This window comes from Lucilia cuprina, chromosome 4, assembly GCF_022045245.1.
Source record: "Lucilia cuprina isolate Lc7/37 chromosome 4, ASM2204524v1, whole genome shotgun sequence".
Classification (NCBI taxonomy): Eukaryota; Metazoa; Arthropoda; class Insecta; order Diptera; family Calliphoridae; genus Lucilia; species Lucilia cuprina.
Genome location: NC_060952.1, coordinates 13,938,221 through 13,953,050, shown reverse-complemented (window position 1 = coordinate 13,953,050; position 14,830 = coordinate 13,938,221). Strand labels below are relative to the sequence as shown.

Sequence of the window (14,830 nt, the reverse complement as noted above, 5' to 3'; positions counted from 1 at the left end):
ACTGTACTGTTCATACATACGTATTTTCTATAATTTGTTATAAATCACTCAAGTAAAAACTAATAATTATAATTATTTAGTCGTTATAACAAACTGTTTAAATTAAAGAAAAATCAAAATTAAAAATTAAAAAAAACCAAGCTTGTTTTTTTTATATAATCGCAAAACTTTCTTCATTTTCCAAATACAAACATGAGAAAAATGTTTAATGTATTTGACAAAATGTCTTTAAACATAAGATTTAAGGGGAGAGCGTATAGAGAGAGATAGTGAGTAAAAAAAAATAAAATAATAATATTGCAAACAATTTGAATGACAAACTTACCACCACTGGCACCAATGTCATGTAACATTATGCGAGAATTTGTAAAAAATGGCCTTAGGGAGGGTTTAGGTGTTGAACCAATTGACAAACTGTCAATGTCAGGACCGGAATCATCACCTTCACAACACGACAACGATTCAAGCTCTTGAAATAATGCATCCAAATCACGTTCGCCACGTAATGCGGCTGTACCGCGATTTACCTCACCTTCTAATTCTTCGGAGGCTTTGAAACGTTTTAAAAGTGCAAATATTTTCTGCTTAAAATTACGCTGTTGCAGGGAAATGGTCTGAAAAGATAAATAAATTAGAGATGTTAGAAAACAACAAAATAATTAATGCATAACAAATTTCTTTTAAATAGACATTGTTTATAAACATTATGAATGTTTTCCAAAAGATTTTATCTTAAGTGACACTTTATTTAATAGGTTCATAATTACACCTGTTATTTGTTTTCTTTGTTTTTATTTTTTCTTTTCTAGTATAATTTAGAAATGTTACAAGTTTTAAACAAAACTGTGGTAACAATGATTGTGTATATTAAATTATTAAGTTTACCAGCAATTTGTCCAAAGTTTTTGAAAATTTGAAATTTGTCGAAAAAATTAATTAACATTTTTTTTTAATTTTAACAAAAATTGTGTAAAATTATAAATTTTTATAAATTTTTAGGATTTTTTTAATTATAAAATTTACGAAATTTTGTTTAAACATTTATACTTTAAAATTTTTTATTAGAAAAACTTTAAATTAAAAAAAATCTAAAATTGAATTTTTGAAAATAAAATCAAATACAAACTAAATTTAAAATAAAGTTACTTTAAAATTTTCGAAAAATTTCAAAAGAGGAAAATTTGTAGAACATAACCACTTCAGATTCTTAAACAATAACCTTGACAATTTCGAACAAAAATCATTGATAAAAGAACTGAGAGTCGACTCCATAAAACTTCTACAGAAAAAGTTCTGAAGGTGAAACGATTGGTCTCCACGCCAAAGTAGAACAAGTAAAGGTTGTAATAATGCATTATAGACCTAGTTGTAAAACTAATACAATTTTTCCTGAGAACAAAGAATTAATTCTGTAGCAGACATTCAATGTGTTCGGCAAAAATCTAGAATACTTATTGTACGAATAATGTATTTTCACACTGTAATTTCTAATTTATATAATTTTAGAAAAATAAAACTTAAATTATCCTCAATTAATTAAGAACAACACGCACTTAACATAATCCTATTTTCACCTACGCATAGCATACTTTTTACAGACACATTGCCAGCCACATGGATAAAGTTTGAAGTGCCTCTTCCCAATTAACAACACTAACAACGCTTGCCCACCTTTCACCTTCTCGTCTGCCGAAATAATATATGAATACAGATAGCTACACAAACAATATGACAGATATAAACAGTTTGTTCTTGATACGAGTGTCGAAGTAAAAGTTTATATGAAACTTTCTGTTTGTAGGTTGTTAGTATTAAAACACTTTAATATTTAAAAAAAATATATATAAAATGTTACTAAAAGTTTATAAGGAATTTGAAAGAACTTTTTCGCTTAGCCTCGCATCTTGGGTGATTTCTATTTATGTTTGTACAAGTTTTTTTTTTTTTAATTTTTTGTTGTCGATGTTTGTTGTTCATTTCCTTGCGACAAGTTCATTAGCTTTTTTAAAATAAAATAAAAAGTTTTTAATTTTTTGTACAATTTGTGTTCAAAGACACTTTAACGATTTTTATTTTCATTCCGAGAGAATATGTTCAATATCTGCTATCTTTTATTATCATGAAAATGAGATTTTGATGGCAAACATATTTTTTTATTACATAATATGAAGTCCTTTTTGTGTTCTCCTAAAAATATGTATTGCATAAGATAAACCCTTTTGAATATAATCACTTAATAGAGAAAAGAAGACTTGCTTTTTTCCAAAACATATTATTGAAATAAAACAATTAATTATTTAATTGAAAACTCAATTTCTCTGATTGCTCATTGAAATTATTGTTTTTTAAGAATAAATAAATTATTTATTTATTTGTACCACCTGTTGAAATTTAAGTTAAGAATAAATTTTATATTAAATAATCAATATAAAACAACAACCTTGACATGTTTCATGAGTGACATATCAATTATTATTTAAATAATTTGTTAAATATTTTTTATGAATTTAGGACACAGGTATATAATGAGAGTATTTCGATTTCATAAGGACATTTATTTCCCTATAATTGTTTAAAGTTCTAATAGTTGTTAATATGTTTATGGTTATTAATATTAAATAGTTTATATAATATACAAAAATACCAAAATATATAAAAAGGAGCTTTAACCAGAAATTTGGTTGCTCGAAGTTGTAACATTTAATATTTCAGAATTCTAGAAAAGCATGCAACGAAGGGAATCTGAGAGTTTCAAAGAGTCTATAAACTTGAAAAATATACTTCAAAAGTTAAAATTGTTTTATTTCACAACACAGGCCAACATATTTTTAATGCCGATTGGACTTTTAGATGACATAACCGATTCTATAAATAAAAGAACCTTCGATTTGTTTAGCGTTTTAAAGATGTTTTTTTTAATTTATAACACGATATCTTGTAAACTTGATTCTTTAATTTAGTCTTTTTTATGTTTATTAAAAATTTATCACTACCTCGAAATCTGAAAAATGTTGTTTATAATTGACAGGTTTTGATGATGGAAATATAAGTATTAGAGTCGAACACTCTAAATTACTTTATAAAAAAAGGCAAATAAGTATGGACGGGCACGGTCGGATACGGATACTATACACTAGTTAAATAGCACTGTCTACTATAATAGAGGTAACAGTTTTAAACATTTATAAAACAATTGACGCAGTTAAATTCAGTATGAAAACAATAAAGACTTTCTAGGACTAGTAAAGCCACCTAGGCCCACTGATACTATACACTAGTTAAAAAGCCCTGCATACTACAATAATGGTAACAGTTTTAAACATTTACAAAACAATCGACGCAGTTAAATTATGTATAAAAACAACAAAGAATTTCTAGGACTAGTAAAGCCACTTAGGTCCCCTATATAGGGAGTCTGTAAAATCATAGACCAATTCAAACAAATTTCAATTAGTTGCGATCAATTGTAATTGTTTTCCTCTCTACTGAAGATTAGATTGGACATGCAACGATATTGTTACTACTTATGTATTAAATAAATTCTAAAGGACTGAACATTTAAATACTTTGACCCCCTAGAGCGTTATTGAAATCCTTGTGTAGATAATTGACAACATCTTGGAAACATCTGCTTAAAGTGTTTTATAAACATGTAATTACAAATGTACATACACATGTATATACTGTATTCATTTTTTCATTAAAACTAAATTGTTGTAAACAACTACATGTAAACTTGTAGAAAAAATATATATTTTTTGTTATTTTTTCTACATTTAGTAAACAATTCATTATATACTGTAAACAGAAAAAGCTGTTTAGGATGCAGTAAAATAAAAATTTGCAGAGAATTGAATCGCGAATATATATTTAAAAAAATTAATTCTGAATCAATTAAAGAAAATAAATGATCAAATTTTTTATAAAGCAATAAAAGATCCTTCGCTTTAAAAAATGCTCCATATTGCGGTTTAAGTGTATGAACACTATACATAGATTTTGATATAATAAATATGAACTCAAATTAGACATCATTGATACAAACACACAATTTTGTTAAAAAGAATTGAAATTAACTCACCCTGCTGATTTTAGCACGTGATGAACTTTTATCCTTCATTTCGAATTCACTATCACTGTCAACGGGATTATTAGCACCTAATGCCACGACGTCTTCAACTTCTGAACGTTGTAATTTACGATATTTGCGCATATCATGCTTGGAAGGATTATAATCGCGTTTAGGATCGTAGCTGGGTATGCCAAGATCATTGGTTTCGTCGTTAAACTCGCCTGAACTGAATTCAGCCTCCTCGTCTTCGTCTGAATATTCAGCAACACGATCTAAATGAATCAAACAATAAATTATTTATTTTTTTTTGTTTTCAATTGAATTTTATTTTTTTATTATATTGATTTCATTTAATATTTTTATAAATGAATGTGTGTTTTGGATGATTAACACCGTATTTTTTTAAGGTTTGACACATGAACATGAACACACTGATAAATAAATTGCGTTTAAGTATAAAAACAAAAAATGAAGCACAGACATTTAATTAAAAGTAAAACTGAACAAATTAAGAATTTAATTAAAAAAATTTTAATTCTAACCACAACTCGATGATTAATAATTATTTAAATTAAAATTTAATTTTCAGTATTAAATACAACAAGTAGCATTTTAATACTGAAATGTATAAAAACTGTTTTTTTTAAACGCAAAGGAAACTTGTTATTTTTTTGTTAAATAAAAATATAAAAATATTAAACTTTTCGTGTTAATTTTTTATAATTAAAAATTGGGTTAATATTCGTTTTAATTTCTTGTTTTGTTATTTATATATTTTTAATTTTAAATTTTGTATGCACTTTAATTACTTTTCATAAATTTCTTGAAATTTTTATTTATTATTTTTAATTTTTTCTTGGGATGAATCATATTCATTTGTTTATAGTATTTATTTAAATTTATTTTACACTAATAGTATTTTTTTCTTTCTTTGACAATAATTTCACGTCTTGTTTTTATATTTTTTAAATATACGAGACAACGAACACGTTTAGATTTTGTTATTAACTTGGCGCGTACAATCTATCTTAGTGACTGTTATATCTAGTGGCGCATTTAAAACTGATATGACTTCTGTTGAATTTTCTCAAATTTGAAGAAAAAGAAATGTAGTGTGTTTGTGTTTGTACTACAAATTTCATTATCTTTTTGCTACAACCAACAACAACAACAACATGAAGAGCAACAAACCAATAACACAAATACAATGAAAAATTAATAACAAAAACAAAGTCAAATACAATTTACAAAAAAAATATAAACAATAACAAACCAGCAATGCCGCCTCATTTAAAGAAGAAAGTAAAACGTCAGGGCGTCAAATGAGAAAGAAAATATGTACTGTGAGAGTTTCTACTTTTTTTGTTATTATTTTTTTTTTTGTGAGTGTAGTACTGATAATCATGAGTATTTGCTATTGTTTTTTATTATTGTTTTGTTCGATTAAAAATAACAACAACCAAAAACCCATATGAGTACTAGAATGAGTACATGCATACAAACATGTGTGTTTTATGCACTTACAAACGTATATTATTTAATTAAGCGAATCATCACAATAAAGAGTTCAGTGTTGTCAAATTTTAAATTTAGCTAAAATCGCTATTTTTAAAAATGAAATTATTAGACATCTTATTCATTTTGTTCTTATATTATTTAGCTATGATCATCTATCTGTCTTTTGAAAGAACAAAAAGGTAGGGTAAAAGGGGACCATACGCCACTTTTTTTAGGCGGCCTCAAATTAAAACCACAATACATATTCTTAATTTTTTTCTTAGTTTGGATACTTAGATATGTTGGCTTTAGTTTTATTTCTTGCAATTTTTCCAAAGTCATCCTCATGTACATATTTTTTTAAACTTTTCGCACTGACCATCCATGGGGTACATTAGCCAAGGGGATGGGGTAGATTTGTCATTAGTAAAATAAAATAAAAAATTACAAAAACAAAAACTTATTTTGCTGTTTTATACTTTAATTCATTAAACAAAGTATAATAAACCAGATATTTATTGTTTATTTCACAAAACTTAACAAAAAAATTAAAACAAAATATTACTGATTTTTTCTATATTTTAACCAAATTTTGTTCTACATCACAAGCATTACATATATTTGGCGCATGTGCCCCACGGGCAGTTCTGGGGTTTAGTTTCAATTTTTTTTCGGGCTTCAAATTATATTATCGAAAATATTATTATGTCTTATTGTTCACTATTATTGACGTTCTAATACTGACCGATATATTTTTTCTATCACAAAAACTAAAAAAGTTAGCGCAAAATGTTCACACAGTTAAATATTTTCACAGCCCTTTGAAAAACAATTAATCATGTCTGCCTCCCATCATATGTAAAGTTAATGTTTCAAATTTTCAGGAATGATAGATAATTGATAAACGAAAACAAAATTTGATAATGCGATAAAATCGATTTCTCAGTTTTCAAGTTATTCGCATTGACAGATGTGCCCCTATGGCGAATAATCCCCCTTCTACCCTATATAGAAAGGACTTAAGAGAATTAATATTTATTTATCCTTTATTTTGGGAATTTTACCCACAAACCACCAGACTGAAAAGCTAGTACCTACACAAACACAAACAACTAGAGAAATAATATTTTATCAAAATATATCGATGAGAAAAGTTTGGTATGAGATAGGTCTATAAGGGAGATTTAGGAAGTTGATAAGTGAAATATATATTAAAAATAAAGATCAAATAGAGATAAAAATAGTTTCTGTTGATCAAAAGAACAGTTTGATATTAAAAATAATTAAAATCGGAAATACAAAAACCTAAAATTGACGTAAAAACATTGGGTAATTTTAAAGTGAATTACAAACACAGTCTCGTATAAATAAGAAATTTGAAGTTTATAGAAATCAAATTTTTCATTGATTTTTTTAGATTCATTACCAGAAATACTACTTAATGAACAGAAAATAGCTACATTGACATTATTGTCATGTTTTTATATTTAAAATATACACACTCTCACTTGAAACACCCAATGAAGGAGTTAATTTGTTCAGATATATTTTTGTTTTGTTAACATCATATTACACACTCAAAAAAATCTGTTGCTCTTTATTTAATCTACTTAATGGATCCTCTCACTCACTGCAATTCTCACAACAATTTATTCAAAATAACAAGAGAAATATCGTACATGTTAATGTGTGAGTTTGCATTTTAAATAATAATAAATTTGAATACTTTTAAGCCCCTTAAAAAATCATATAAATTGTATTTTAAGTGTTTTTTTATTTTAAAAATAAACTTTAACATTCATTTTGTTCCATTTTATCGATATTATTTTAACACAAAGACTTGTTTGTCATCATTTAAGAAAAAAAGGCACTTGTCAACTTTTTCACATTCCCTGAAATATTCATATTTACAACAATTTTCCTTTTAATTTCAAAGAGCTACATACATACATATAAAAATGACTCTTCCTTGACAAGTGTTTTTACACGTTTTTCTTTGGGTGGTACTATTTGTGTTAGGTTTACGTGTGTATATGTATGAGTATTTACATTTTTTCCATATGTTTTTTTTCATTTCTCAGTTATTAAAAGATAAAATTTTTCATTTATATATATTTTTATTTTTCCACTATTTTTATCGTATTTATTAAAGTAAACACTCATACATATACAAAAACTACAATTTATAGAGTAAAAAGTTTTATTTATTTTTTTTATTCTAGGGAGAGCGAGCTATCATTTGTTTTGTTTTGGGCTGAATTATTGATTGTTATCAGCCGGCCGGTTTATGATGTATTTCTTGCTGTTGTTGTTGACGTCTCAGTGATTAGTATTTTAATGTCAGTAGACATGATTAAAGTTAAATTAAAAAAGAAGTAGACTATTTTGAAATTCCTGAGATTATTACGAATAAAGTGACAAGAAATTTAAGAAACAAATGATTGAAATATTTTGTAAAAAGTCTTAATGTCTAATCAGGTTCTGACAAAAACTATTTATGTTAACTTTACAGGAACTACTATTGTGAATAAAACTGTTGGTATAAAAATAATGCGGTAATTATTACTTTTTGAAATTACAATATTTGTAATAAGGAGTGAGATCGAAAAATTCTTAACATACATATATGTTTATAAAAAAGAAACCACTAAACTTACAGCTTTATTTTTTTTATTTGATTCAAATTATTATTACAATTTACAAAAAAAAATATTTTTAAAGTTTTAATCACTAGTGATGAAATTTTGAACCCTTTTCGGAAACCCTTCCATTAACGTTTTTATCCGTTTAAAATCTACCACACTTTTGGACACCTTTTTTGTACTCTTCAATTCTCTTTTAACAAGAGCCCAATATCTCTCCACTGGTCTTAGCTCCGGGCAGTTTGGAGGATTTGCCTCTCTTGGTACAAATACCACATTATTGTTCTTGTACCACTCAAGGGCTTGTTTACCATAGTGACAGGATGCCAAGTCAGGCCAAAAATAAGTGGACACATTATGAAGTCTTATGAATGGAAGCAGCCTTTTTTGTAAACATTCCTTGATGTAAATTTCGGTATTTATAGAGCCCTTTGTAACAAATTATTGGCTAATTTTGCCGCAACTGCATATTGCTTGCCATACCAAGAACTTTCTGGGAAATTTTGTCTGCTTTTGGGTCCTAAACTTTTCTTCAACATTCCCTCGAGCATGAGCAACATAAAACTTTTGACCTGGAAGTTGCGAAAAATCTGCCAGAACATACGTTTCGTCATCCATTATGCAGCAAGAATATTTTTTTATAAAACTTGACTTCAATTTCCGTGCTCTGTTTTTGGCCTCTAAATTTTTAGCAGCGTTCCTGTCAGGAACTTTTTGAGCCTTGTATGTTTTTAAACCTGCATTAGCTTTAACTTTTCGTACCAAATAGTCCGAGCACTGAGCTAACCGAGCTGCTTTTCTACCGGATATGTTGGAAGCTCTTTTGAAAATGCGTTCCATTTTTTGGCTTTAGAAACATCATGTGGACCATTCCTTCTACCTGAACCAGGTTTTCTATCAACTGACAAGTTCTCCCGGTACTGTTTAATAACATTGGAAACAGTTTGACGGCAGACCTTTGTATGCTTGGCCAACTTTTTGTAAGACCAAGTTGGGTTTAGTTGAAAATATTTAATAATTTCAGTACGCACTTTTTTCTGGTCACTCATTTTAATCAGATTAACAAAAAAATTAATATAATTGACATTACACATAATAACTGACATGTTTTTCAAAGGTAACTTGATAAATAAAAATTAAATAATACTTTGGTTGAAAAATGTAATGAAAAACGTGTGTTAAGAATTTTTCGATCTCACTCCTTATAAGAACTAATAAAGTAATCGTAATTAAATAAAACAATTACACGTAATTAATAAAACTTTAATTACGAGTAATTTAGGCAGAATACTTTCATAATTAAACATTTCATCCATTTTTAATATCAAAGTTTTAGAATTATATTAAGGTCCGGAATAAACCGATGATGAGTAACAAGTTCTTTTGATTTCCAATTAAGTTTTTTAAGCATTATTGTTTATTAATTTGTCGGTCACTCTTTCGTTTATTAGAAAATTTTTCTTAAGCAAGAACGGGGTTTTCTTTAAATATTATAAAGTGTGTCAATTGAATTGATTTGTATCAGACTTTAAATTACTTTGAATTGATCGATTGCATGTTGTTAATCAATCATTTTTTTTATTGTCTATATAATGTAAAAATCAGTAACTGCAGTAATGCTTCTAATGGGAAATAAGGAGTGGTAGAATAAAGGGATATATAGATACATATAAATATATTTTTTATTTACCAAAAACATTGCCGCAATTAATTTTTTTTTATTAAGGGAGAAAAGCAGAGATATAAATTAATTTCCAAATTATATAATGCAATTCCAAGTAAAAATTGCCTTATATAAGCGAAGTTATAAATTTAAAAATCTATTATATCTAGATGAATTTATGTTTATATAAAAAGTATTTATACTAAATTTCATCTCATAATTAAGAGAATTATGGAATTAAAGAAATTTTTTGAAGTAGGGCTTACATTGGGACTGAAATAAGTAGGGGTCAAATAAGTCCGTATTATGTAAAAAATCTACAGGATTATAGCAAACTCTCTTTTACAGATTTTTATATTGATCGGACCTTATTTGATCCCATGCAAGCAATCCTTCAGCAAATGACTCTTCATCTATAGATCTCTAAATTATGTATATTAATATATAAACATAAATCCATCCATCAAATTTTATGATCGGCCCAATTTAAGCCTATTTTTCATTCAATAGTTTGTACACATAAAAACATTACGAAAGGATAAAATTAGGATGAAATATAATTTGCATTACTACCAATATGGCAATGCAGAACCTAACAGTTTGGTATTTGTCATAAACCTATTAACCGTATATCCATTTTTCACAAACTAAACTACATTCTTAATGTCTGCTACTTAAAGATAATGTAAAATAAAGTATATAAATAAAACCCATAAAATGACAATGACATACAAAAATAATGATTTGTATTTGTTCAGGTACAAAAAAATATAAAAATGCAGCAGTCGGGCAGACAGAAAAAAGTCTAATAACATGCTATACAAGAAAGGTCTATTCTACCGACATGTAAAACCAACAATTTGACCCTCAAGCTAGGCTGTTGTTTGTGTTGCCGTACAAACATACGATACATGCAGAAGGGACATTTTTGTATACTTTATTGGCGAATGGCCAAATTGAACTTAATGAAAAAATGTCTAAATATTTTTACAGAAAACTGTTTTTTTTATTTCATGAATTTATGTTGTCATATTTTTTTATGTTTATTAGAGTGTAAGAATGAAAGAAAAATAATAATGAAATTTACACGTATTTTATGTTAACAAAAAAATGTATTTCCTTAATAAAATTTTTGAATTTTTGCTTTTGTTTAAAAACAAATATATATTTCAATATATATTTAAAAGTATTCTGTGAATCACAGTGTTTCATAATGACAAAAGAAAAAGTAATAATGCAGTAAAATTACTTCCTGATATTGCCATTCATTCAATGCATTTTCTTTGTAATTTACAAAGTAAATTTTTAAATTTGCAGTCTTTAATGACAATTTACTTTAAATAATAAAGTAAGTTTTTACTTTATTATTTAAATTACATTTTAACTGTTTTAAAATTGATACATATATTAAACTGTTTAAAATAATATTTACAATATTTAAAAAAACAATAACAAATTGTCAGGAAAGTATCGAATATTTCAGCCAAAAAACAAGACTATTAAGAATTTAATGACCACAAAAGGCACACGAGAAAAGCTAGAGAGTAGATATTCTGGTGTTATTATTTTTTCTTTTTATTGAAAATACACAAAATTAGTACATGATTACATCAAGGCCCTATGACCTACCCGAATACAGTTTTCAAATCTATGTATCGATCCATAATTTATATTACTAAGCTATGAGATGATCGGCCCAAAGGACCCTTGGAAGTTTTCAAAATCTTAAACATTTAGAGTGAAATAAATAAAATTTTGCAATTAATTTTTTTTTTGTTCAACTTACAACCCTTAACATTTTATATTATAAGCGAAATTTTAACCCCCACACAACAAAGTACATACATACATATATTCTTCGAAAAATAATCAAACATCTACAAGATGTACTAAACCAATTTCATTGATTAGAAAAATCAAAGAATAGATAGTTCAATTTTAAAACTGCCAAATAACCGGAAGTTACAATAGATAAGGCAACATCATCATGAGCAGCATGTATAGCAACTATCATCATGTTTACAAAATATATATTGTGGAATATTTTTTTACAACATCATAAACATTTATAATGTTTATTGTTTGCTGTTAATTTAGCTTAAAGTTATGCGGATGACGCATCATGAAAATATTATTTGTCTTCTTTGGCAATAGTACTTTCATGAAAATCTACAACTCGTTCGAATCTACAAACTATCAGTCCAAGCAGCAGCCAGCTGTCGACAGTCTGGGTTAACCTAACAGTAGCATGCATATACTTTTGTATGCAAAAATTTTTATATATGCTTTAACATCTGAAAAAAACGCTTATAATCGAAAATATTCAGGGCAGTTGTTAAAAGAATGAACTTTTTAACTCAGATAGAAAACCAAATAATCTAGAAGATTAGGAAGCACTGAATCCACATCTGGATTTAATGTGAATCTATAACATTTATATATATATACTGATTTATCTCGTAAAAACAGGTACATAGTTTAATTATGTACATTATAAATAGAGATAGATTTCTCAACCAGTCCGTTTTTAGAGAAAAACAAGTAATATTTCTATATTCGGCTGTGCCGAATCTTATATACCCTTCAAGTATGTTTTAAAAAACAGTTTTTATTTATTTTGTATCTCTGCACACATGTCACACATAACATACACACAAACAAATATAAATTGTAACAGGAAGAAATATTAACCGTTGTACTGTAATACCACCGTCATAAAAAAATACACAGCTGAATAAAACCAAATACATCTCCACAATTCAAGTGTTGTTGTTGCTTTTTTAACAAAGCATGAAAAAAATGTGGCTTTTTGATGAAATTTTCATATCTCCGTTATTTTTAGACCGATTTTGCTGATTTTAAATAGCGATCTTCTCGAAAGCATGTCTGACTGAATTATTGAAGATTTGGATCCCGCCGATATCTGGGGACCTCTAAAAACTGATTTCAACAGACAGTCAGTCGGACATTGTTTAATCGACTCCGCTATCTATAAGGATCCAGAATATATATATACTTTATAGGGTCGGAAAATTATATTATAGAAATTACAAACGGAATGACAAACTTATATATACCCTTCTCACGAAGGCGAAGGGTGTAATAATTAAATTTTTTGTTGGACAATTGCTGGTCTATACAAAGACTTTTAATGCATTATAAGGGCCATAAAATTTTTTTCAACACATAGTACTGAGATCAAAATTTGCAATTGCTGGAAGGGAACTAAAGCCCCTTTCAAAATGAAAAAAAACATCAAAAACATCATAATAAAAAATAATTATTTTAAAGTTCTGCAATTTTAAATGTTTATTTTGTTATTACTTTAGTTCTTGCACCAGTTAACGCAGCTTCAGCAATTGTAGTGCCTTCAGGCACTATCACCACCACAACCAACGTCATCATATTATTATTTTTATTCTCAGCTACTGTTTACAAATTTATAGAATTTTTATGTTTTTCCTCGAACATAAATATTTCCTCAGTTCTCTTCCTAAAGAATGCCATGGGGCATCATACATTAGGGTTAACTTTTATAAAATTTTTAAAAATTTCATATTGGCCCTAACTTTTCCACATAAAAGAGTGCTTATTGTGATATTTACACTAAACAAAAATTTAAAATTTTAATACTAAATGGGTAATTTTTATTATAAACAAGTGTCCTTGTTTTATTTGTTTACCGAAAAAAATTTTTGGTGATAGGACCTAATTTTGATAATCACCTTAATGCTCACATATATATGTATCTTGTATGTTGCAACAACATCAATGCACAGACTGAATTTCATTTTATAAATATACTACAGTAGTTTTGCAAAATCAACAATCATCAATAGGAAGAAGGGAAAAAAATAATAAAGAAAATCTCACTCAGAGTACCAAAGTGGAGCAGGGAAGAGGATGGCAAAAAAAGAACAAAAATTAATTGTGTTATAAGCCGCTTGTGTTCTTTGTTAACAGTGCTACCTGTAATTGTTCTTACACAATTTTAAAAATCCATTAACACTGCACTAAGTTATTGATATTTTTTATTACCGATTTTCAGAAAGATCAATTATAATTTGATGGGGAAAATTATGTTTACACAAAAGTTGTTTGTATCAAATTAAACTGTAATACAAATTTTAATACATATGTAAGTGAATTACGGAGTTCAAGTCATTTTAAGAAGAGATATTTGTATGGGGACAAGGATTGGAAAAGGTCCCATTATTACAAAAAATGGAATAAATGAGTTTTCCCTTAGTGATAATGTTGATTTTTTGATATAATCTAGTCCTATTTGACATAGGGTTGACGGGGGACAATAGCCACTTTTTTTTTGAGGCGGCCTCAAATTAAAACCACAATACATATTCTTAATTTTTTTCTTGGTTCGGATACTTAGATATGTTGGTTTTATTCCTTTCAATCTTTCTTAAGTCATCCTCATAAAAATATATTTTTTTTAACTTTTCCGCACTGACCAAAAACGGCGATACCGCCCCATCTATGGGGTAAATGCGCCAAAGGGATGGGGCGGATTTGTCATTAGTAAAATAAAAGAAAAAATTACAAAAATAAAAACTTATTTTGCTGTTTTATACTTTAATTCATTAAACAAAGTATAATAAACCAGATATTTATTGTTTATTTCACAAAACTTAAAAAAAAAATAAAACAAATTATTACTGATTTTTTCTATATTTTAACCAAATTTTGTTCTACATCACAAGCATTACATATATTTGGCGCATGTGCCCCACGGGCAGTTTCGGGGTTTAGTTTCAATTTTTTTCGGGCTTCAAATTATATTATCGAAAATATTATTATGTCTTATTGTTCACTATTATTGACGTTCTAATACTGATCAATATATTTTTTCTATAGCAAAAAACTTAATCGATTAAAATCGATTACTCGGTTTTGCAATTTAGCATTTGGTGAATCCTTCTACATCAAGTATATTTTAAA

The 14,830-nt window shown here is 27.3% G+C and overlaps 1 protein-coding gene across 3 annotated transcripts in view; it reads right to left on the bottom strand.

The window, feature by feature from the left end:
• Positions 1-14,830, bottom strand: part of LOC111681600 (phosphofurin acidic cluster sorting protein 2) — a 91,757-nt gene that overhangs the window by 11,676 nt on the left and 65,251 nt on the right. For all 3 annotated transcript variants that reach the window (XM_023443456.2, XM_023443458.2, XM_023443457.2), the window contains exons 5-6: positions 4,082-4,344; positions 326-614 (exon numbers count right to left, since the gene is read on the bottom strand). In XM_023443456.2, coding sequence (XP_023299224.2) covers positions 326-614; positions 4,082-4,344 — 552 coding nt within the window. The remainder of the gene's footprint in view (positions 1-325; positions 615-4,081; positions 4,345-14,830) is intronic.